Source organism: Neltuma alba, unplaced genomic scaffold (genome assembly GCF_004799145.2).
Source record: "Neltuma alba isolate B1F8T4 unplaced genomic scaffold, ASM479914v2 tig00002907_pilon, whole genome shotgun sequence".
Classification (NCBI taxonomy): domain Eukaryota; kingdom Viridiplantae; phylum Streptophyta; class Magnoliopsida; order Fabales; family Fabaceae; genus Neltuma; species Neltuma alba.
In genome coordinates, this window is record NW_021633066.1 from 135,020 (window position 1) to 161,404 (window position 26,385).

General features: G+C 31.2%; 1 protein-coding gene across 1 annotated transcript; it reads right to left on the reverse strand.

The window, feature by feature from the left end:
* Positions 1-16,064: 16,064 nt before the first annotated feature.
* Positions 16,065-21,925, reverse strand: LOC114739767 (MADS-box transcription factor ANR1-like). Its single transcript, XM_028927844.1, has 4 exons — positions 21,744-21,925; positions 18,523-18,601; positions 16,728-16,789; positions 16,065-16,170 (listed from the first exon to the last, which is right to left on the reverse strand). Exons 1-4 carry the CDS (start codon positions 21,923-21,925, stop codon positions 16,065-16,067), a joined length of 429 nt encoding a protein of 142 aa, XP_028783677.1.
* Positions 21,926-26,385: the final 4,460 nt, after the last annotated feature.

Here is a 26,385-nt window from a genome sequence, read left to right on the forward strand (position 1 = left end):
AAAAATGTATTTCTTACTTATTTATCGCTTTTAACTAGTTTATCATTATATGCAAATCGGTTATTGAAGTATACACTACTTTTGGTTCTTAATATAAGACCTAATTAACTAATTTGGAGAAATCAAGAAAGTTACTATATTACTTTAAAGTATTTATAGTTATTGTTTTTATCCAAACTAATTGCCTCACTTATAAATTGCTATATAATTTAATGATCCATGTAAGTATTTTAAGAGAAATCATGTAACATATGCTATAATTAAGTACTGCCTCTTGTCCTTAATACAATAGCTAGTTGACTAATTTGAGTATATTAAGAAAGTTTATTAAGTTAGTTATTTGTAATAAATAGGTGTTATATTTCTTAAAATATCTTTATTAATCATATATATTAGCTAGAACTGTTATTTGATGAACTCTTTAACATGTGCAACTACTATAAAGACTATTTTTTAAAAAAAAGATAAATACGGGAGATAAATTATATTGGGGTCTTATATTTAGAACCAAATTGAAAGTCAAACTAATTCTTATATTAAGGACTGAAGGTAATAACTTAGTAACTTTTTTTAATCTTCTCAAATTAGTTAATTATTCTTATATTAAGTAGTGGAGGTAGTAATAAGGATCATGCGGAGTATTACCTAATTCGAATATAGGTAACCATTTGACATAAGTGTAAAACAGCTTGCAAGCATCATTTCTAAACCAAGTGTGGAAGATACAATTTAAAAAGTGTGATCAGTGACATGTAATATATATATATATATATATATATATATTGGTAGATCTGTTGTGGCAAGAATTACACCAGTTGCTAATGACAACAGGTTTAGAAACTCAATTTTTTCTTATTCTCCTTTTCTTCTAGATGATTTCTACCTGTCTCTAAGCTAAGAACAGGTCTGAAAAATAATTTTTTTCAAACATTGATGGTGCAATCAGTTTAGAAAGTGATGAGTTTTCTAAACTGCTTTTAAGTTCTTAATCCAGTTTAAAAATTTATTTTTATTTTAAAATAAAATTTTTAATACCAGGGTCTCTCTTTAAATACTGTGTTTGCTTGACTTGGAAGAGCATCAACTATAATACCTCATTACCCACGCTGAAGTGATTTTCTGCAAAAGGGCACTTGATCCAGCACTTTAATTAATTTATCACACAAATGGCCTGTACAAAGGCGCAATCACTTAAATTTGTATTAACGAAACAATTCATATATTACACTGATTTATGAAGATAAATTAACAATTAAATAATGAGCTTGAATTTTTAATGGATTTAACAGTACGAGGATGTCAGATTGATGTGATTTGTTTTTCAGGGTGTATTTGTGGTGTAGGCTGTAAAGATGTCTTTGGATTTGTTCTTCACATTTCAACTGTTCAAAAGCACATGATTCTTCTTTTTTTCTTTTGGCCATTAGCAAAATATCATCCTGGGTCAACAAAAAAGAACCGCGGAGTCTTTCATCAGCAACTCAATCGCTTACTAAATTTGCTTTAGACATGTTAGATTGGGCGTGTTTTAGAATGAAATTACGGTTCTTAAAATAAGTTATTTTTTCCTTTTTTTTTTTTGGTATAATTCAAGGTATACTCAAGTCACTTTAGATTTGAGACTAATTGACAAACTCAATTATTTTTATATATTTTGGTATCTTTTATATGTGTTTTGTCAACTTAATTGGTCCCTTTTTGCCTTAATTAATTGTTCTTTGATTTAATTTATTTTATTTTGAGTTATTATTTTATAGGTAAAATTGTCATATTTTGGTTTAATTGTGACTAATTAATTTTTGAGGACAATTAATACTACCTTATTCTTAAATTTTGATTGCAGATTTTTAGAAGATTTAAAAATAAAAAAAAGAAAAAACAAACAAATAAATAAATAAAAGAAAAAAATATATTAGCAAAAGGACGTTTTGCTCCCATCCCTATTCCCCCAACCTAATATTCAATTAATCATCATCACAGGGGGAGGACGAGCTGGAGGCAGAGACACGCTGAACGAGCACGAACGAGCGGCAGAAGGAAAAAAACAAAACAGAGAGCTGGCGGCGTGAGAAAAATTGAGAGGAGGGACACACAAGCTGGGCGGCGACAGAAGACGAGTGACGCATTCATCATCATCTCCAGCGAGCTGAGGAGCTCAACGGCGAGAGAGTCGCGCACAAGGACCAGTGGAGCGACCAGCAACACGAGTTGACGGCAAGACCAGAAGCGTGAACAGGATCATCATCACCACCGTCTTCTTCACTGCCATGGCCGAGGGTAGGAGGAAACTGATTGAAGGAGATTCTGAAATTATGCGTGGCTAGAGCTCTGTAATTCTCTAATTCAACAATAATGGCAGAAGCTCGGATCTTCAAAGGGGAGTTTTAGTTGCTTTAATTTCTTACTCAATAATTGTTTAACAATTTCTAGGTCTTAGGATAGTTTTTCTGATTATTGGGATATTTGTATTGTTTAATCTGATTATATTTGGGGATTATTGTGACTGAATTATTGTTTAGCATTTGACATTGGGCTGTTTATAACTTTAATTTCAATTATAATGTTGTGGTTATGACATTTGTATTGATTTTGGAGTTAATATATTGTGATTTTCTAAGGTGGCTTGGAATTTTGGATCATATTGTTTCTTGCTAGCTTTAATTTTATTGCTTTGGATTTAAGAATTTTAATTAAGCATTGGTCTTTAGCATCCTTGATTCTATTTTACTATTCTGGTTACAGTTAGCAAATTGGGATTTTGAAAAAATATTTTGTGACAATTCGAGGTGGCTCGATTGTTGAATTAAAAGTTTAATTATAATTCTTAATTCATTGTTTTAACTCCCGTATCTTTTGGAGTGAGGATTGCCTGCATTGTTAAATTGGAGAATTAATTATTGTTTCATTTTCAGTTCTTTCATCTTCAATTTATTTCAATCATTTTTATATAAAAATAACCAAAAAAAATATTTTACTTTCAATTTAATTCAAGGCATTTAGCTAGCAATTTTCAAAATCAAAACTCCTTTTTATAGTTTAGGTTACTTGTATTTGTTTACTAGGATTTAATTTCGTTTTCGGCTCTTCAAAGTGAATACAACCCGGATTGTGCACTATATTGCATTAATTCGGTTAATTTTTGGAGTAACCCCAAAGTGACAAATTAATGGCAGTTATCTTCACTAATTCCTATCTGGCCAGGAGTGTTTAAGAATAAAGCCTTCCTAGCAAGTGTACTTCTGGGGATTTGAACTTGTATTGTCCTCCTTATACAAACCAACAGCTTGTTTGTTGAAAATAAGTTATTTTTCATTGTTTAGTGTAGTATTTAATGAGTTAGTACCCCCTGTGCATAATATTATCAGAGTTAATTAGTTAGACATTACATTTGGTCCTAAATATCTCTCAATCCATTTTGTCTCTCGATTTTATAATTTTTTCCCAAACAATCCCTATTGATTGTATTATGAAAGTATTAGATGGTTCATGCTAAAAGGTAATTCCAAAGCACATAAATAAAAATGTTAGTAGTATAAGAAAGTCAATACACATTAATATTTGTCACCACAAATAATCGACTTAACTAATTCCCAAATTAATTATATAACTCTTATATTTAGTAGCACAACTAATATTTTGAAAATGGCTTTGGAGTATATTTCATTGCAATATGAAAGTATTTAATGACATTTTTGAAGGGAAGTATTTAATGATAGTGTTACTATTTCATTGCAATCAACTCAAGCAACCTTTATTCCCAATCAATCAATAATCATAGAATACTTCAGTGTAGAGGAATTAACACAAGAAACATATTAGGATAAAGGAAGAGAAACATAATGGAGCTCACATAGGGTACAAGTGTTTCACTCATCTCTCAAATGGGAAAAATTTCACTCAATCCACCTGGATTAGCACCTAACATAAGCTTATAGAGATTCTAATGTCTCCACCACTAACATACCTTAGACTCATGATCAAGGGGATTTGAAGGGTTGTAATGTTGGAAAGCAAGGCCAAATGAATGAAATAAACTAACAAGAGAAATGCATGAGTAATAAAATATCAACTCAAAGTGAGCTAAAGTACAATCATGAAACAACACCAATGTGCAGATCTTAAACTTTTGAAGTAGAAATCCTTGCTCTTCAAACCACTATTGAATGCCTTATTTCAAATTTTATTCTTTTGTTGCAGCTTATTTTCTTTTTCTATGACTTTCTTTCTTTGGCTTTTTCTATACATTTTCTTTTCTTTATTGTCTTTTTCTATTTCTTTTTCTTCTTTTGTATTCTTTTTTTTTTCCTCTTTTTTTTTGGCATCCAAACCCAAGAAAGCAAAGATATAGACTTTAATGATGTACTTTTCAAAATGAAAAACCAAATGTAACTCATGCAAAACATTTGCTAAAAAGCAATGGGTGAAATGAAAGTGAAAGCTCAAAAGGGTGAACAAAGGTTAAATAAAATAGCTTGTGTTTAGGTAAAAGGTTTAGAAATAAATGCCCCTATCATCCTCACAAATCTAAGTATTAATGCAGCCCTGAAAAAGAATCTAGACAAGTTCTAGAGGTTAACCAAAACTAGGTGAAAATCACACAAGATGAGAAAGAATACATGGCTCAAAAATCCTTCCATCAAGGCTTTCTCCAAGATGTTTCCTCCTTAAGGATCAAGCTATAAAACAAGGTTAATAACACTGCACCAAAGATATTCTACTATGCTAATCAACTAAGAACAGAGATCACTCAAATCAAATACAATCAAACTCAGCCGTGCAACATTCACAAGCATTATGCAAAAGGATTTTAAAAGAGATACCTAAAGATTACAAAAGTCAAGTCAGCAACAGAGAAAACAACAAATCGCCCATACAGCAGTGCAAAACATTGAGGCAAATGAAAACAGGAGGACATAGAAACCATCAGTAGCAAGAATCACTCTCAGCGATGCAATTCAGAAATCAACCGATAAGGCAAAGAAGAGAGCAATTATAGCAGCAATACTTAGAAAACAGGAGCAAATCCAAAGGCAAAGTTTTTCCCCCCCTTAAATAGCTCAACAACTCAACAACAATCCCTCCCCCACACTTGATCAATACATTGTCCTCAATGTAAGCTTAGACTAAAGATATGAACAATTAGAAGCTCAAAATATGCAAGGACAAGGTAGGAAAAGTACTGCATACAACTAACAACAAACAATAAAACAAAACACAAGTTACCTTTTACTATTGGCTATGTCCCTCCCCCCACTTATCTCACAAAACAAACAAGCAATTCAAAGGATAAGAGTTAAGAAAGGAAAGGGACAACCTTTATAATGAAATCTCTTCAAACTCTTGTAGGAGAAGTTCTCATCTCGGATGAGAAACATATATCTCTTTAGTGTGCTCACTTCTCTATTGACATTTCTTGGTAGTGAGGGTTCCTGCAAAAGAAACATTGAACTAGCAGCAGTATCTAGTCCAAAAAGAAAAACTTGGAGAGATCTAGAGTAGCATAAGTATATGTGAGTAGCAAAATCTTCCAAGTCAATATCACACCCAAGAAAATCAATAGGATTCCTTTCTATAGAAATCAAATAATCAGGAATATTTTCAAAAATGTCTTGTGTATGCAAAGCAGAAGATGAAGAATCCAATTAACAGTTGTTGGAGTACATCACATCACTTTTGCTAACACAAGAGGTGGGTGGAAAAAAAAAGAGTGGAAGAAGAAGATTCATGCAGGATATGATTATGCAATGCAGTATTATTATTTACATAACTACTTAAATCAGGAGGCAAGTCACAAGAAAGAATTATATGAAAAGATTCATTTTTATTTACAATTTTGTCTTTCAAAGTTTTTGAATCTTTCCCTACTAATACATTAGAAGCATGCAACTCAATAGGATTTTTAGAAAGATAATTTCCAAGGCTATGGTTAAATTCACATTTCTCCACAAGATCAACATCCAAGCAATTCACATCAATATCATGCTTTATATTGTCAGCATTTAGTACCAGAAAGCAATGCACATACTTTATCAAAGTTCTATTTTTGCGACCCAATAAGTATATCATACTTGTTATCAATACAATCCATGCATATAGTGTGGGCATTGCAAGAACAAGATAGAGGTTCGTTCAAATCAGAATCAATTGTACCATCCAATTTAGTACTAGAAAGAGAAGCATGTTCTTCACATAATGAAGCAATGACAATGCAAGTAACATCATCAACTAAACAATTACTATTAGAAGTGTTCAAGTGAGAATTTTTATTTTTAAACATTTGAGGGGATTCAACTATGATTTCCTCATCTACCTCATCATCACTCACATCATCAATAACTTCAACAGGAATAGTAGTTATAGCATAAGGATCAATCTCCTCAAGAAGAGAATAAATATTACCTGATGTAGGGCACAAGTCCTTATGAGTTTGTAGATGCTCTTGTTTCATCTCAGCTTCTTGTATGAGTACATCTGGGCACTTTGGTTCATCCTTCCCATTCCCAGATTCAATTTGAGCTATATCACTCAAGATCTTCTCCAATGCGCTCTTACATTCTCCTAACTCTTCCTTTGATTCCTTTGAGATTCCAGATATCCATGCTTCTTCAAGTAATCCATGGTAGTATGAATTTAAGTGGTCATAAGCTTCTTTTAAAAATCGTATCTAGTCCTTCTTAGGAATAGTAAGAAATGGGTCAGGTTCATTGAATTGATGTTCATGAGATTAGAGAAGAGAATGGTACTTGGACTGGGACAAGGGTTGGTGGTAGTATTCATATGGAAAAGGACATTGTTCTTGGTGGTATGTATATGGTAGAGATATATGATTAAAGTATGGTTGGTGAGGTTGGAGTGATGGGTTAGGTGATTGATGTGGAGGATGGTTCATCCAAGAAGGGTCATGGGTAAAGAGGTGATTAGGCATTTGAGACTCTAGTTGAGCTTGGAAGGAGTCCAACTGTTATAACAACTCTTCAATCTCTTGCTGAATTAGAAAGTGCTTCATTCCATGTACTATTTCCTGTATAAAAGTGAGAATGCGAGGGTAGATCATGATTGCTATTAAATCAAGCCATGAGTCATACAATCAATTCCCAACAAAAACCAACCTTAAGAAACTCAAAACAATCCTAAAAAGCTAGAAAAATCAGAAAACTAACACAAAAACAGAACAATCTCAAAAATTTCCAGAAAATAAAGAAAAATTGAAAAACTACCCAAAATGAAGGAATTCGGCCAAAATTTACCACACCCAATAGCAAAGCTATTGGTCTTGCTTAGAATAGCCAAAACCTTTAGGAAACCGAAGCTCAAAATTTTTTGGGCAAAAAATTTGAAAATTTGACAGCAATTTTGAAAATAAAACTTTTTTTTTTTGGAAAGCAAAATCAACCTTGTGATAGTAATAAATTCACAAACATGATAAGCTCAAGCATACAAGGATGAAGAAATCAACCAAACGCCGGTAGCAAAATCACTTTCAAAATTTCAAAGATAACCAAGAATCACCAAGAAAATGCAAAAGGTAAAATGAAAATGAAAATGAAAAATACAATAAATGAAAGAACCTATATACTTCTTTCTTTGAGTTTTCAATGCAATTATATGATGCCAAATGCTCAAAATATGCAATACTAACTAAAATGCAAATGAATGAAAAATCAAGATATTTAGTTATATTTTTGAAAAATTTTCTATGCAAATGAAATAAATACTATGAAAAACCAAAAACAGATACAAACTATTTAAAAATGCAAAAACTAAAAGACTCAAGGACCAAATCGACCAAAATTTGACACTCAGTTACTAGGAAACTAATTTCTTAGCTCCCTGGCAATAGTGCCATTTGATGGGAGCCTTTGTCGTTCGCCTTGGGTTTCCTAATAAAAAATAAATCCAAGCAATGTAATATAGTGTAAAACTAGGGTCGTTTCACTTTGAGGAGCCTTTATTTGAAATCCTAAGCGAACTAAGTATCAAAAATAAAGAATTGACTTGGAAAGGGATTGATTTTATTTTTAACTAACTAATTGGCAAAATTTAAAAGGATGCAAAATAAGTAAATAATTTTTGGATTTTTAGTTTATAAAATGGATATGAATGAAATAAATAAAGAGAATTAACAAGTTACAGCAAATAAAAAAGCAATCCTCTAGCACAATGATTAAATCTATCATTACTTCAATTAATTTGAGAGTTAGCTAAATTCAAAAGACTCTGAGGGTTACCTCTTAGACTTAGTTTAATTAGAATAATCAATACCAAGCTACCTTGCATATTAATTACTCACAATTAAACTGTTTTAGCATAATTAGCTAAAGAGAATCAAAGAAAAACAATTAATATTTTTAGTCCAATAACCAAGCCACTTTGAATTACCACTGAATATTCACCATAATTTCAAAACATTATCTAACCAAGTATGATGTAAGGAAATTAAAGTTAATCACAGCATAATGTCAAATGCTAATTAAAGATTCCAGCAGTTACAACCAATCTCAATACAAATATAAATCATCACAGCACATTCAAACATTGCAAAATTTATTCTAAGACCTAGAAATCACAATTATAATGAAAGAAGTAAAGATTGGAAGAGCTGAAACTCCCCTTTGAAGCTCTAAGTTCAAGCCATAACTATTGTTCTAGAGAATTGGAAGTATTTAGCTGATCCTAACCATCACTATAGCTCCACCAAAATTCCAATTCAGTACAGCCATGAAGAACAATGAAGATGGAATCTAGAGGTATGATTTTGGCGTGAGCTCACTGTTTTTTGGTCCTTCGTTCTGTCTCTGTTGGTCGCCACTCCTCTGGTTTTGTTGCGCAATGCAGAGAGGAAGAAGATGATGAATAGTGCCGCACATGTAGCCGCCAAGCACCCCTCGCGTCCAGTGAAGATAATAAATATGAATAGTCGAATATTAGGGAAAGGGGAGCAAAATGTTGCGTTTCGTTCCCTCTTTTTATCATTATATTTTTTTCTTTTTTTTATTCTCTTTTATTTTATTTTATTTTATTTTTAAGCCTTCCAAAAACCGGCAATTAAAATTCAAGAATAAGGTAGCATTAATTGTCCTTAAAAATCAATTAGTCGCAATTAAACCAAAATATTACAATTTTGCTCCTATAAAATAATGATTCAAAATAAAACATATTAACTTAATTAACAATCAATTAAAGCCAAAAAGACTAATTAAGTTGACAAAACTCATAAAAGATATCAAAATATATAAAAATAATTGAGTTTGTCAAGGGACTAGAAACAAAAAGTAATGCAAGTACTGTAATTTTTAGAGAGGCTAACTTGATTACTGATCGGTTTAACAAAGCTACCCTTAAAGTGTGCCCTTCACATTGGATTCTTTGTTCACCACCTTTTTGTTAAATTTTCCGAATAGTGATGTTGATAATAGTGTTTTGGCTGAAGAAGAACATGTGGAAGTCAGCTGAGTTGGTGTCTTTGTGGTGCTTTTCTTTTCTTGTTCATCTTTTGATTTTTTAGACTTCGTTACGTCATACTTCCTCCGATTTTTATTATAAACTTCAAATAACTAATTTATAAGTAACGAATAATTAGTTAAAAGCAATAAATATGCCAGAAATATACTTTTATTTTCAAATATGCTCTTATAATAAATAAGAAAAAATATCAAAGAGAATATGTAGAAAAATGTGATAAGATAATGTATGGCAAATGAGAGAAAATAAATAATTAAAAAAATTGAGAAAGAATATATTAAGTGTTAAAACAAACATAATTGAAACTTATAAAATGGACTATACCCTCTCTAACTTAAAAGCTTATAAATATGACTGGAAGGAGTATTTTATTTCAATGATAGATGGCTTTTAATTAACTGGATTTCAGTTAGTTGGTTAAAAGCCACTAAACAATAAGACCGGAAAGAGTATGCTATTGATTTTAGTTATACTTAAGACTTTGGTAGCTTCAAAATTAGCGAAGCACTCAACTCACTCTACCTTGGACAGGTAGATAGAAGTTGAGGTGGGGTGGGGGGGGGGAGAACAAAAACAAAGAAAGAAAGATAGCTAGATAGGAATAGTTGCTGTTTTGGAATATTTTGTGGGAATATACTTATTCATCACGTCTCAGGCTGACACAAATATGGCCCGAATTTCCTTGTTATTTTGAGTGATTCCTCTTAATTTAAAGGTTTAGCAAATGATTAGTGATTTGAACTACAAATTCTTCTGCTCATATTTATAAGGCCGAGAATAGTTTTCATTGCTGCCCTTCTATATATAAATCACATTATTACATTTTTCATATAGATATATAATTGTATCCTTTATTTAGTATTTATACGAACAAGCTATTAAAGTATAGACTATATATGTATTAAATAGGAATAAAGCTAAAAAGTTATTAATTTTAAAATAGAGTTAATAAATTTTAATTTAAAATTTTTCTTGATTCCAATAAAATATTTTTGAAATAATTGGAGAAATATTAAATGGAGTTCTGTAAACATAAGCAAATTTTAACTGTTTCACATAGTTTAAGAAAGTAAGTTTATCTTAAGCTACTTGACCCATAATGTATTTGTCTTCTTATTTGCATTAAATTTCATTTATTTCAAATTCTTCTTCAACTATATTTTTATGCTTGCATCTGGGAAATTGTAACAAAGGATCCAGGAACTCACTCATTTGATAATTACTCCTTTGACCCCATAGATAAAGAGCGAAATTTTTTTTTATCTTATTTATAAGTCACTTTATTAAATTTTAGCATGGATCTAATATTTTATCCTTCATTTATTAGAGTGTGAATAAGTATCTTTTTTGAAAAGTGTATTTATTACATAGGAGTAAAGTTGGAAAGTTGTTATATTGTAGTAGAAAGTTAATACAATTTAAGATTTTTGTTGATCTGTATGAAATATATAGAAAATGCTTTATAAATAGGATAAAGGAGTAAATGTTGATTTTAGACTATGAATATGGCATGTTAGTACTACTGAACTAGCAGCTTCCGCGCCGTGAATTGCCCCCCCCCCAGCACAATATTAGAATATTTTAATTTTTTTATTTGTCCCAATAATAAGGTCCAGGCTTGACAATCTGCATCCTATTAGGAAAATGGACATCTTGTAGGGGCCCATTAGGTTTGGGCAAAACTATTTCCCAGCTATAATTAGTATTCATCCCTAATTAGTGACTACCCCATTTCTAATATAAGAGTTAGATATGAGTTGAATTTGGCTGTAAATATAATAGATTAATCCATTTTTCCCTTCATAATTATCATTTTTTCCCAAATCATCCCTATTAATTGTATATGTTAAAAATGTTTGCATTAAATGTAGTTTTCATGAAAATGATTTAAGAGGTTATTTTAGAAAATTTAGCACATTTTTTTTGAATAAAAACTAATTTAAATAAATCTATATTAAGCACTAGAACTTTAAAAAAAAAAAAATGATCTGGTGTGTGTAGAGCGCAATGTGGTAGCTTGAAAGGGCTAAAAACAATCTCTTTAGTTGGGTGAGCCCAATACAGCTTGGTATCTTTTGGGCCAAGACAGGGCCGAACCCATCACAAATTGGGTTCAGTTCATAGAAATTTGAAGTATAAATGTGATATTTATCTGTCCTCCGAAGGATCAGATTACCTGATTTCCGTAACCAAATAGAGGTTGCTAGGTCCTTCGCCTTCTCAACTCATAAGGCCCTCGAGTCTGATTCAAAACTGTCTGCGATAGATCACGTCGAACTGAAGCACTTAAGAAAGAAGCTGAGAACTTTTGGTTGATTTGATGCTCATTCTGACACGGTTCATATAAAGTCACAGCACAGACATAACCTGGTTGCTGCTACTAGACATGACGTCTAAGGGGTGTGTTTGGATGAAACCAAACTGTGGTTTGGAAAAGTGATTCTGGAGAATAGATTCTGTGAAGAATAAATTCTGGAGTGATTTTGAAAAGTGAGAGTGTTTGGATAGTTATTATCAGAAGCACTTTTTGTATACACAAATTACTAAAAAAAAAGACATAAGTTAATATGATAATTACAGAAAAATAGATTTTATGATATATTTTAATTTGAAGGAATAAAATTGTTAATAATATATTTTTTACCAACATAATTAATAATACATAAGATAATATAATTAATAAATAATTAATATGTATATATATTTATAAAATATAAGATTAAATATGTTTATAAAAAAATATATTTATAAAAAAAATAACAAGATACATATCCTATAGGCTCTCACACTCTCTCTCTTTTCTCCAAAAGCAAAAAATTTTTACTTTTTCCAAAACTATGGTTTTGACCCAAAACCATGGTTTGGTTTTTAGGATGACTGTTTGGGCAGTTTTTTACCCAAACCATGGTTTGGGCCTCCAAACCATAGTTTGGGCAAACATCCAAACGGTACCTTATGCACCTACACACATGGTTTTTGGGGTTAAACGATGTTTTAAGTCACTTCAAAAATGAGGGGTTTTTTTTCTTTTTTTTTTTGCTTTGACTTTTGACTCTTCTTTATATGTGTACATTTTGAAACTGACTTGTTAATTGACGCATCTTGAAAATAAATTTCTATCAAACTAACTTTTTTTAATATAAAAATCTACCCAAATGATATTACATTATAATAATTGACTTTTACCTCAACAGTAATTTACAAAAATTAGTTGAGATATACCAATAGGATTGGGTTTAGCAAAAGAAATTAATACCCACAACATGGTAAATAAAGATTTAAATTTTTATTAGGAGAGGTGCCCATTGCGCATGATTGTCTTCTTACAAAGAGTATCTATTTAAGAATCATTGCTGTTCCCCAAACCACTTTTGTCGTTTACTTTCCCCACATGTGATAGAATAGAAGCAAATAGTTAACTAAGCAACATGTTAGAAATTAAATTTATAATTCAATTTTCTATTTTTAGTTTTTTTTAAAACTAATTAAAATTTTTCATTTATATTAATTTAATATGGATTTCAATTTTCATTCTCTCTATTTTTCTTTATTTTGAACATACCCCTATCCTTGGCCATAGCCTTTTGGCGAAGATTAACAATGAAATCATGTTTTTTTAGTGCTTGTTGATTATTTAAAATCCCTTAACAACTTGTTTTCATAATGTACTATGAATACAACCTCTCAGATTCGTATTTACAAAGAACAAAAAAAGTCAAAATGTGGTCTTAATTCTAGCATTTTATCAGAGAGAGAATTCATTATTAATTTGAGTCGCATCTAACAAAACCTCTAATTCTCTATGGGCTTTTTTCTGGTAGTTTCATCCAATAATTACGTACTTAAGTTTCATTGAGATCACTTCTGATACTTAATGTAACAGTTAGATAACTAACTCGCGGATATTAAGAAAATTAGCTAAGTTGATTATTTGCAATAATGTGTTAGTTTTCCTAAACTAATCATATACTTTGGAGGTAAAAATAATAAATTTGGGAGACAAGTAGATTTTGGTCTTATATTTAAGACAAAATAATCGCCAACTAGTACTATTCTTGTATGATCACATTATAAGGCAAGCCAAGGCGAATATGCGCATGTATCTTTGAGAAAGAAACAAGATTCAAGAAACTCAGTGAACTGGTTGGATCTTTAGGGAATCTCAGCTGAAACAACATGGTGCTTCGGGAGATCAGAGAATGAGTGATATATTAGGGCTTCTGATTTCTGCTTTCCAGATTGAGTAATAAATTTGCCTGTCAAGTTTTATGCCTCAAATGAGTGTTATTTTAGAGGAGTTGGAGAATGATGCAAGAGCTCTTCTGAGGGATCCTCTTGACTGTCTTCTTCTCTTTGTAGCATGCATTTTGTTTAGGAGTTTAATTTACAAATTCTCTTATTAAAAAGATTATCACTAATTAATTAGCGATGAAATTCTACCATTAGACTTCGTCATTATTTTACTATTTTTTTGTAGTGATACTTTGAGTATAGAGATTATGATTTTAGGATCTAGGGTGTTAGCTAGTATAATTGCTGCCCCTTAATTTCTGTCATTTCTCAAATGTTTCTTTCTGTTTCTTTTTTATTATTATATTCTACATAAAATCATTAACATTTTGATATTTTATGGGTAGAGATAGCAATACGGGCTCAATGTTTACATGGTGCAGTTTTGATTTTTTTTTTTTTAATGAAGCATAACTTGTTTGTGATGTATGACTCATCATTCTTGTATATGCTATACTTTTCTGCCATCCATGCAAGAGATTTGATTTCTGCATCATTATGCTTGTTTTAATTTTTGAGCATGGGGGGCGTTAGAATATAGTCTATTCATTAAGTCAAGACTTTGGAACTCTAAAAGGTTAAGATGAATATAAAAATATACTGAAGACAATTAGAAATGTGAACTCTTCGGTTTGAACTCTTCATCAAAGATTAAGCAAAGACATAAACAGATAAGGACCATGCGAGATCAGTTCCCTTTTGATGGTTGTTTCAGTGAAGGTAAAATTTCTGAGTTCAGATTCATGCCCTTGTTTTTTTGGCCAAACTCCGTCCACTTGATCACCATATGAGACGCGTTTAGTTTGATTAATAAGCAACGTACCTTACCTTGTTAAAGTTCTTATATTATATATGAATTTACAACAATATCCAATATATATGTCCGATCCTGGCAGAAATTATTAATTAACGACGGAACATGCCGTACTATGTAAGCATTGATATGCTGTTCTGGTTCTAACTTGTTGAAGAGAAATATATACCCCCCCTCACATAAAACTTTATCTTTCTACAGGAGAGTTGTTGGCAGCCTGCTGTTTGACAGTTTTAGGTTGTCAGAGTTATTGCTAGAGCAGATGGAGCCTGTCACAGAATTTTGGGTCTTTAGTTATAGCTTTTAAGACTAAACAACACAAGTACAGAATATTAATACATATAGAAAACACACATTCAAAATATATATACAAGCCACTTTCAATGTGTTTTATTAAAAAATTGAAGTTCATTAAATTTCTCTTAAAATTTAACAATTTTTTTAACCTTGACTTTATTTGATAAATATACTTTTCTCAAGAAAATAACAATTTACACAATAAGTAATACAATAGTAAGTCACATTATGAATTTAACAACGTAACTTATAAAGAGAACAAAAAGACGTTCTATCTCTGTCTTGTGAGCAAAAGGAGCCATATATGTTCAGTTTGAAGTGATATACTCCCTCTAGTCTTGATTATAAGAGACAATTAACCAATTTACATCTACTCAAAAAAAATCAAATACATTAAATTTGTCATAAAATTCAAATGATTTCCAGTATTATCCTCATTAACTATAATAAATTCTAACATCATATTGGTTTCTACTCTCTTACTATCCTCATTAACTATGGACATGTGTGGGACAAAAAAATCTTTAGTGCTCATTGAAACTATCATATGATCTTACAAAAAGAACAAAAAATTTCTTCTAATATGGGTCTTATAATAAGGATAAGAGGGAGTACCTCAGTTCCATAGCTTTTGCTTGTGGCTGGTTCAGCTGTGGATGGTTTGGAGCTTGCAAACCATATTTGTTGATGGTATTGTATGGAGGATCGGAATTCCCATTTTCTTCATTCATATTGATCCTTGCTTCATGAATCTGATTAAGATAAAATCCTCTATTTAGGCTTTTGGTGATAACCTTAAAGTGTTTTGTCATTTAATGATTGCCCTCTCCCCTCTTTTGTGCTTGTTGAGGACAAGATAAGGTATATGAATGGAATGTTTCTTTTTCCAACTTACCTTCTGTAATTCTACATTTTCTTTAGTAATAAGGTGTATCCTTTTATGGAGCTGTACATTTTCTTGTCGGATTTGATTTCCCTGCAATAGTATTTCAATGGTTTGGCTAAGGTTTGTAGGGAAGACCTTTCTAATATGGAAGGAGCAAAAACAAAATTATCTTTATATACCTTTTGTTGCAGCTCTTCAATCTCATCAGTTAACATTTGATTCTGCAAATTAAATAAATCAGTTATCAATTTATGATAATATATCATTAATCCTGTCATGTAAAATTAACTAATGAAGATGGTCTTAATCAATCCATCATACCTTTTTTATTCGGACACCCTTCAAACTCATCTCCAGTTGATTCTCCAAATTTTGCAGTTCGTTAATGCCCAAACCAGAAAGTTGTGCACCCATGAGTTGCCTACGTGCATGTTTACCAAAAGGCAATCATATATACTTTTGAAACAATATAATTTTTTAGTTAAACCAATAAAGATGGAATTGTTGACCTTTATAATCCTTTTTAATTGATGCTTTGAATTCTTAGTCATCATGATATAATTGATATAATAGTAAACAAATATATATATTGATGTATGAAATTGAACACAAGATTTCTTTTGTTACTTATCCAGTGGCTATGGTGTTTAGTACTACTGTATTTACCGGGAACACATGCAATTTTTCAGTTAAAATAATCATTTATTGATAAGTTGTGGTTTACTAAATATCTGCAGTTTATTATAATCAGAAAAAGTAGAAATAATTGCTTCTTTTTTCTTTTTTGATTTTTGCTTTGAGAAAGCATACAAATTGGATGAGTTCAAAGGCAGTACTGTGTTGTAGTGCCTTTTCTTTTTCCTCCGTGTCATCATGTGTTTTGCCACCTAAAACTTAACAATGCTTATTATTCCAATGTTTGCGATGCTTTTATTATACAGTTATCTTGCTATTGAGTGGTTAATTAGAAACAGTTACCTGTGGCATTCCTGCAAATGTTGCAGTTGTTGCCTCAATACAATCACTTCTCTCTGCCAAAGCTACGAAGTGCAAACACAGAGATAGATATATATATATATATATATCAAATAAACATAAGATATAAATATTGTATCAAATAAAGAGCAATGCAAATGTAAGAATTCAAAGTATCAAATAACTTTGACTACTCTTGCGTACTGTTCATTTGGTAAAGTTAAGTTGTGGGATTATTTTATGGAAATAATACAAGTATATATATCGTAGGATCATCATTTTGGAAATCAAAGCAACATGAATCTCGAGGCATATATGGCCAGAATGGAGTGCATGGTCAAGAATGTTGATGAACATGAACAAGTCTCTGGGATAACATGAGATGATCAGTTTTCAAGTATAAAAACCTATCCAAAAAGTATTGAAGAGAAGATAGTAAGGATGCATGGACGAAGCCCTATATCAACAAGAATGGAAGTTTAGTGGCAGAAGGAGTAAGCAAGAATGATCCCTAGGGATTTCAGGATAGTCGAGGTTGGCATATGCTAGTTGGGTTCAATGATGTGCCTCAGAAGCAGAAATTATAAACAGCCGTGGGTTTGAAAGTTAGTGCCCTTAACTTGTTCTATTGGACTTAAACTATATCTCTAATCTCTCTTTGGAGTTCTTTCAAGACCAAGGTTTGCTTAACAGATTTCATTTTTATCAGTAAAGTGACAACACTAAGCGATGTGAAACTCATGACAGACCTCTCTCGTGTGTTCATGAGGATCATTTTGAGGAAAATATGAGGATGTGGAATTGTGCCTAAGACCCTAGAAAAGACAAGGGGTGACTATGATGAGCTAGAAAGCACTGTGGGAGAAAAGATTTTGGCAGTGGAATTTGAGTCTAATCCTTCAATGAAGATTCCAACTCTTATTGATGAGAGTAAAGTTTTTATTGGGCATTCCTATGCCTAGTTGTATAGATTAGAATTTTGAGCTTTCTTTGGGTTTATTGAATGCATGTACGTCAAGAATACTGATGGGCAAAAAGGTGATTATATATGGGTTTTTAGCAAGGACCTAGTGTTCTGTTAAGAAGGTATGCCGCAACTTACTGCACAACGTATAGCACTTTGACCCTATCATTCAGAGACGTAAGTTTACAACTATATATATGTAATGTTTTAGCTAAATTAAATATGTATCCCCAAAGGGCTTAAACTATTGGGAAGACAATTAACCATATATAGTTTTAATTCAACCATAGTTAAGCCCAGAATAATAACATAACCAAATCTCCTGTTCCTTATAGTGTGTTCCTGATGTTTTATAATTCTACTTGGAAAACTAGTGTATGTTAGTTCATCTTTTGCGATAGCATTAGAAAGCCTCATTAGAATCATAAAAAGCTAGTTGGATGACAAATGATGTTTGACATATCTCTGGAGCGCAATTGACTTTTTACACAAAAACTACTTTAAAATTGGAACAAACTTTCTCTGGCTTTTGGCTTTTTTTCAACTTTGAACCTTCTTAAATTGCCTTTCAATATATCCATTCAAACAAATTTCTGCTAAACTAACTTTTTTCCATAAAAATCTATTCGAACACAAATCACGTTGCACTAATTTACTATAACTCAAACTTCAGTTTGCTATAATCATTTTGGAAAAAAGTCACATTTCACAATGTCAATCCAAACAAGCCCAATATCAGGACCATGCTTTGTTAATGCCTAGTAGCAAGGTATGATTTATATGAAAAAAACATTAATGTAAATTATTTGGAGGATGGCATTTGGTGTGTTGTACCTTGACTTCCGAATCAGGATTCACATGCTGATGTTGTTCAACTTTTACTTGGTTGTAGCGCTCAATAATAGATCTCATGCTGCCATAAACGAAGAGTCAATTAGTAATTAAAATGAAAAAACAAAAGGATCCTCCTTTTTCTTTAATCTAATGTAAACCAAATAACCTTAGTTATCATGCATTCCACCTTTTATTTGGACATGGTAGATTGAATACATAATATAAAATTTATCTCTATATTGATGAGGATGCAAGCCCCAAAAATATATCCTTTTGACACCAAGCTATGCAAATTTCAAGTAGCTGCTAACTGAAAAGAAACACACACACACACACACACACAGAGTAGTGATTTGTTCTGATATTATTTAATCATTTTCTGTTACACACATATCTGTAGCATCCAAATTTTAATGTTGAAAATAATTTTGTAATTGTTTAAATCATAAAACAATGTCATGATTAAAAGAGCAATCAAATATCAGAACCTAATGCGCGATTATGAATCTTTTTTAAATTTGCAATGAGATTAATATAAGTACAGTCATTACAGCACTTACTTATACTTCAATGGTATCCAGTAGTTACTTATGTTTCAGAAAAGCTGATACTCGTCTGATCTTTTGCAGGGGCAGAAAAATGACTTGAACTTAAAATGGTTATACTGTACTAATTGAGAATTTTGAAACCTTACGTTTTGACTATATTTTAACGATGCGATATTTATAAATGTTCATTATGTCATTAAATATTCTTTAAAAAGTATTTCTATATATTACATTATTATTGACAATTTGGTAACAAAATTAAGCTTTTATTTCTAATCATTTAATTACCAGGAATTTACACAAACACAAATATGTGGTGTTGTATTTTAACTTACATGAGTTAACATATAATTATCCTTGTAAAAAATTAAAAAGCACCATAACATGCTAATTAAAATCTTTAAAAAAAAATACTTCAGCCTTAATCAATCCCCCCCTAACTTGGAAGAAATAGTTACTTATCAACTATATATTTTCAATTCTTGTCCAGCTCTAAAGACGAACAGGTAATTGTCCAAAATAGAGTACTAATCAATTTAGCATCCAAACCATGTATTTTTATTAGAATTGAATGAACTACGACCGATGAAGAATTAAAACATGTTCGAGTACTTGTCTGTGCGTGTTTTATTAAAACTCGTTTTAAATTGGTTAGATTAAAGTAGCATCCAGCAGCTTGATATTATTTTCCAATTGTATTTAGTACACTAATCCTATTTATGGTGTATGCAACACCTTGATGTTATTTTTATGGTGCTTCTAGTACTTTAATATTTATTTATAGTGCATCTGCCATCCCAAATCATAAATAAGATTGGAGTGTTGGATTACATTAGGGGATGTTGGATGTATCAGGAAAATGACATCTGGGTGCTGAATGCATCATAAATAAAATTAGAATGCTAAATTGGATGTTACTTTACCATTTTAAATTTGCAAAACTTAGTTTTGTTTTCTCAAAATTTTATTTAGCATTCGTTAACCCAAAAGATTTGAAAACGACTATATATAATAAATATTAGTTATGCTATGTAAGGGGAAAAACTACTTCTTTCATTCTTAATGTAAGAGTTACTCAATTAATTTAGGTAGATTAAAGAAGCTAAATAAATTATTTAATTCTAACAAATATGACATAATCTCCTTCAAATACTCCTACAGAACATTCTACTACATATCCTTCTATAGATTAAATAAGTGAGTTTGACAAGAAAAAAGAAAAATTTGATAGATAAATAAATTAAGGTTTTATATTTAAGACTAAAATCAACTCCTTAACTAACTTCTACATTTAAGAACAAAAGAATATATAGTTTGAAGATTCAAAATAGACGGTCAAGCCATAGCACAAGTACATACACCTCTCAGTTGTATACAAACCCAGTCCTTACTAATATGCTATAACATAAACATTACAAATTGCCTAGTTCTATTGGATCCCAATATCACCAAATATTTATCACAAGTTAATAAACCAATCAAAATAAGTGAATCATCATAATAGTGTGCAAAATCGCTTATGCACGTATATATAAAATCAATGAATTATTCAGCAGTTCACCAGAAGATATATATTTTTTGAAATCTAAAAGTATCTTATGCATGCATAACTTTTCAAAGTATCATAGTATCAATGCTTAGAGACTATCTGCTTAGGTACGGAAAAGGCATCTACAGTGTACAATCTAATATTCATCTTATGTAGTTCAATTAGTCTGAATCTCTTAGAATTTTATTTTTCATTGTAATGTTTGAAAGAAGAAGAGAGAAAAAGAGGTGATGATTGGACCTTAAACATGCTTCAATTATTGTGTTAAAATTTCTTCTTTTCGAACTTTAAATATCTTTACAACAGTAACTCTAGATTTTTTTTTATAGCAAAACAGTAACTCTAGATTGAATTCTAAGAGTAGCACAATTTTTTTCATCGATCGCTGTCATAGAAAGATTCAACAGAGCTTTACTTCGAGAGTCTAACATAACCCTTCTCTTTTTCCCAGATTTGGGACTCGCTATAAAACATAGATAGAGTTAGATAGAATTCTTAGAATAACATGACCCTCCTTCTTTTCCCAAGTTTGGAGCCGGCTATAAAACATCGATAGAGTTAGATAATATTCTTAGAATACTTTCAAATATTCCTCTTCATCGAATTCACTGCCTAGCATCTTCTATATCTGAATTTTAGAAAGTGTGTAACTGTCAATCATTGGGTTAATCAGGCAATCTAATCAACATATTATTGGCTCAAATTAAGAATGACCCACAAAAGGGCACAAAAAACAAAGATAAGAGAAAAGAACATGAACAAAAAGAACAAAGATCTCAGCTAGCAGAAGGGCGAAGAGTTTCTTATATATCACATATTCATCAGAGCTTGCATGCATGGAAATTTTGATATCCGTCACGCATTTAGAAGGAGAAAACTAATAGCCAAACGTACTACTAAACATCAATTACAAGCTCACAGCTTGATACTCTTGGTGAATAATATATGTTCAAGTGGGTGTTTTATACATATATATATATTTTAATTTCAAGAAAACTTGACACAGTAAAAAGAAAAATGAAGAAGTCAAAGCCAGATCAAAAGATGCGCTAGTTTCTGGTAAAACAAAGAAATGTAAACGAATTGGGAACAAGGAATATATACACACATACACATATGCATACCTGGAGCTTCCATATTCATAGAGCCTGCCAGTGCTGGAGAACACAATCACGCCAACTTGCGCGTCGCAGAGGATCGAAAGCTCTCTTGCTTTCTTGAGCAATCCATTTCTTCTCTTAGAGAAAGTCACTTGCCTGCTTGCTGAATCTTCAATCCTCTTAATCACAATCTTCCCTCTCCCCATTTTAATTTCTCTTTATAAGGCCTTCGCCTTTCAGATCAACCACACAAACAATCAGCAAATATTGTATCTCGTCGAACAAATTCACAATCAAAAACACCGTTCCAGAAGCGGAATCAAAATAAATTGTACTGATACCATATAGATAGAACATGGAGAAATAAAAACAAGGGAGAATCTTAATCAGTAGTGCATATATGCCTCAGAAGCGGAAATTTACGGCAAAAAATGTTAAGAGTTGGCCGAAGAAGTTGAAGAAGAGGATTTTTTTTTCTTCTTCTTTTCTTTCCTCTCTCTTTTGGAAGGTCCGAGTGACAGAGGCTTTCTATGAATGATGTTGAAGTTCGAACACTTTATACGGAAAGCCTGAAGTAGCATTATTTTGTTTGTCTCGATTTTCATAATTCTGGGCTTTAAATATTTTTTTAGTGGGGAAAAGGGAAAACCGGGTTGGGCAGCAAGAAAACCGGTTTGTGGATAAAAAAAAAAAAACTCCTTTAGTACTTAACGTGGAATTTAATTGAGAAGTTGATATTGGTCATATATGAAAGACTTATTTTACATATTTATCAATTTTTTTTCAAACTAACTATTAATATTCCCTAATAATAATCAAGTAAGAAGGGAAGAAAGGTAATTAAGGAAGTTGCTTAAAGTATTTAAAAAAATCATATTAATTAATTGGTTAAGGTGCATCCAATATCTCAAAATATTTTCTCACCTACATTTAACACCCCGAAATATTTTTGTAGTGTATCAAGCATCCCAAGATATTTTTAAGGTGCGTCTAGTATCCTGAAATATTTATTTTTGCCTTGATGCCGGATGCGTCCAAAAAAAACTCTAAAGTGCTGGATGAACCGAAAGATACTTTACGGTGCTGGACGGACCTAAAAAAAGTTTTCAAAATGCTGAATGTCTCGAAATATTTTTTCAGTTGCATTCAACACCCCGAAATATTTTGTGGTTCATCCAACATCTCAAAGTATTTTTAAGATGTGTTTAGCACCTTGAAGTATTTATTTTTGCCTTGGCACTGGATTCATCAAAAAATATTTTTGGTGCTGAATGTATCTGAAAAAATTTTAAAGTGCTGATGCACCGAAAAATATTTTACGGTACTAAATACATCTAAAAAATATTTCAAAATACTAAATACACCTGAAAAAATATTTCACCATGGTGAATGCAATTTATTATTCAAATTAATTAGGTATGCGGCTTAAACGCTCGAGTGTTGCTGAGGGGAAGCATCGAAGAAGGAACTGAAGCCAACTGAGTGACAGATGTCGAATGGAGAGAGCAAGTATGGGGCGCGTGAAATATGTGAGGGTGGGGAGTTCGTATGTGGGATCCAGGAGTCGATGGAGCTTGGAGAGCGATGAATTTTTGGATTAGTAGACAAGTGGGGAGGTGACACGTGGACTTATGAAAGTAGAGGACAAGCGTTGGTTAAGGATTTGGCTCTAAAGTAACCAGGCTTGTTGGTCTCATTGTCTCATAGCATTAGCTCATTTTAAGTTATTTTAAATAAATAAATAAATTTTATACCATGAAATGTATAAGGGGTTTTATTCAAGTAATTATGAACTTTGCTAAATAAGCACAAAATAAGAGCTTTGGCAGTGAAAGCCAAAGACTTTATGCTACTTTTATGTTAATACTATCTCTGGTCCTTAATATAAGACCCCGTTTGACTTTTAGTTTAGTCCTAATTTTAAGACCCCAATCTATTTTGTCTCTCATATTTATGTATTGTTTTCCAAGATAGTCCTTTTAATAATGATAGTTCTAGCCAATACACTTAATTAGTAAGGATATTTTAGGAATGACAACACTTATTTATTACAAATAATTAACTTAACTTACTTCATTAGTCTCCTCAAATTAGTCAACTAGATTTTATAATTAGGACCAGAGGTAACATATCCCTTCTTCTATATGCTTCTTTTAATCCCCAAGTCTCTTGTTCTCTCTTGTAGCAATATTTTGAACAATTAAAAACCAATAAGTGTGTGTATAACGTATACGCAAGTGTAAATGTATTCGGAACCGGATGAGATGGGCATAGCCTATCCCTATCATATCAGTTCCATATTAAATTTTGTAAATTTTGTGTTTTTTTTTTTGTTTTTACCTATATCATTCCGTCCTAATAGCCTTGGGCAAAGATAAGGCCATTCAAGATTAAGTCAGCACAAATGAAAATGGCAAAGTATTGATCAAGCGAGTTAATTTGAGAAAGTGACTTTTCGCATACTCCGCAGAGTAAATTTGAGAAAGTAACTTTTCGCACGGGTCTACATACTCTACACATAAATCTATGAACAGAACATGCTCAGTGCAGCATTTAGGGGATGAGGGTGGTACCCTTTTTTTTTTAATTAAATTTTATTTTTTGTTTATTTGTGTTATGTTGTATACAACACTTTGAAATTTTTTTTAGCAGCACTCAATAAATTTATGACAGTGGATGTTATTGGAAAAATACTCTAGAATCTGTAGTACTAGATACTTCCTCCATTCTTATTTATAAGCTTTAAATTTGAAGAGGGGTGTAGTCCATTTTATAAGCTTTAATTTGGGTTTGTCTAAACATTTAATATATTTTTTTCAAATTTATCCTTAATTATTTGTTCTCTCTCATTTGTCATACTTTCTTAATACATTTTTCCATATATTCTCTTTCATTTTTTCGCATTTATCATAAAGACATGTTTGAAAACAAAACTATATTTCTAACCTATTTGTTGCTCTTAATTAATTTTAACAAATTGTTGGTTATCCTAAAATTAGTTATTTGAAGTTGATAATAAAGACAGCGGGGAGTATATTTTAACCAAAATAAACAAAAAATAAAATTAATGAAAAAACGGGGGAAAAAATAGGTATCCGGATCCCATCCCCAAACACTACCGTTTGGGGGATGAGCACTCCTACCCATCGATTGGACAAGCAGGGAGGATTCCTTTCGCTGGTTGGCCATGAATTGGAAGAGTTTGTACCATTTGGATAAAATTATAGAGCACTGGTTTTCGGATTGAATGAGGTTTCCGAAAATGGAAGCTTTTTCCGAGCCAGGGCTAGTGGCCTGTTTATGGAGATTGACATTAAATTACACAACCCCGTTCCCAATGACGAGCCTGCCATATTATTTTCAAAATCATAAAGCTGGTGTTGGAACTTGTAATCATCGGCCATTCTCTAATACTCCGATTCTATTTATAAAGCATTTCTAATATATTTCACACAGATTAAAAAAAAAACTTTAAAATGCATTAATTTTTTATTAAAATATAACAACTTTTTAACTTTATTTTTATTTAATATATATATCTTTCAAAAAACATAACTATCTATACTATAATAAATGAAGAACGAAATAGTATGTTCATACTAAAAATTTAATGAAGTGACTTATAAATAGGACAAAAAAAATCTCTCTCTGCCCTCTAAATAGAGCCAAAGGAGTATATAGGTTGAATCTTCTGCAATAAATTTGGCATGCATCTTACTCTGAAAAGTTATTGCACACGATGTGTTTAAAACAGTCATTTTTAGAATATTTTTGGTTTAATATTTAAAGTAGTACTCAAGCAGATAGTACATCTTTAAATTTTTAACATAAACGTGTTATTTTACTATTCATTTGTTATTATGTAAATTGTTACCACCTCCGATCCTTAATATAAGACCTTATGTGACTTCTATTTTAGTCCTAAATATAAAACCTCAATCTATTTTATCTCTTATACTTATTAATAATTTCTTAAGATAGTTCTATTAATAATGAAAATTCTAACTAATAAACTTGATTAACAAAGATATTTCAGAAAAGACAATACCTATTTATAACAAATAACTAATTTAACTCATTTTCTTAATTTAATCAAATTAGTTAACTAGTTCTTATATTGAAGACCGGAGGTAATATTTTCTTAAAAAGTGATATATTAAATAGTGATGACATTGAAAAATTATTAAATTTTAAGACAAAATTAATGAGTTATTTTTTAATTTTGATAAAATATGTATGAAGTGATTTATAAATAGAATCGGAGGAGTATTCCTCAAGTGCTCTAATAGCCAATGGCCACAGTTTGAGTAAGTGTGACTTTGATAATAGATGAACTCCATGTTATAGCTAATCATGTCTATAGTGAGTTAAAGCCTATATATATGCTTTATTATGAATGTGTCTAATAGTTTCAAGCATGTATATTAATTTGACAGAGTTCCTAGTCTAACGTACATGTTTATATGCTTGACTAGGATTTCAATAATATATCATGTGGTTTATATGTACGTAGATTAAGTGAATGTCTCTAGGAAGTCTTATAAATTAATTGGGAGCAAAAAAAATTAGTTGGACAAAATAGTATACTTATTATCACTTTTTTTTGGGGGGGGGGGGATTTTTTTTTTTGGGGGGTATAAGGGCAACTGACTTTTTTCCCAATGCT

Excerpts from the sequence above, each read along its gene's own strand:
- LOC114739767 (XM_028927844.1), bottom strand. The coding sequence starts at position 21,925 with ATGGGGAGAGGGAAGATTGTGATTAAGAGGATTGAAGATTCAGCAAGC. Across the intron at positions 16,790-18,522 it reads ATCCTGATTCGGAAGTCAAG|CTTTGGCAGAGAGAAGTGAT; the intron begins GTACAACACACC and ends TGCACTTCGTAG. Across the intron at positions 16,171-16,727 it reads CATTTGCAGGAATGCCACAG|GCAACTCATGGGTGCACAAC; the intron begins GTAACTGTTTCT and ends ACATGCACGTAG.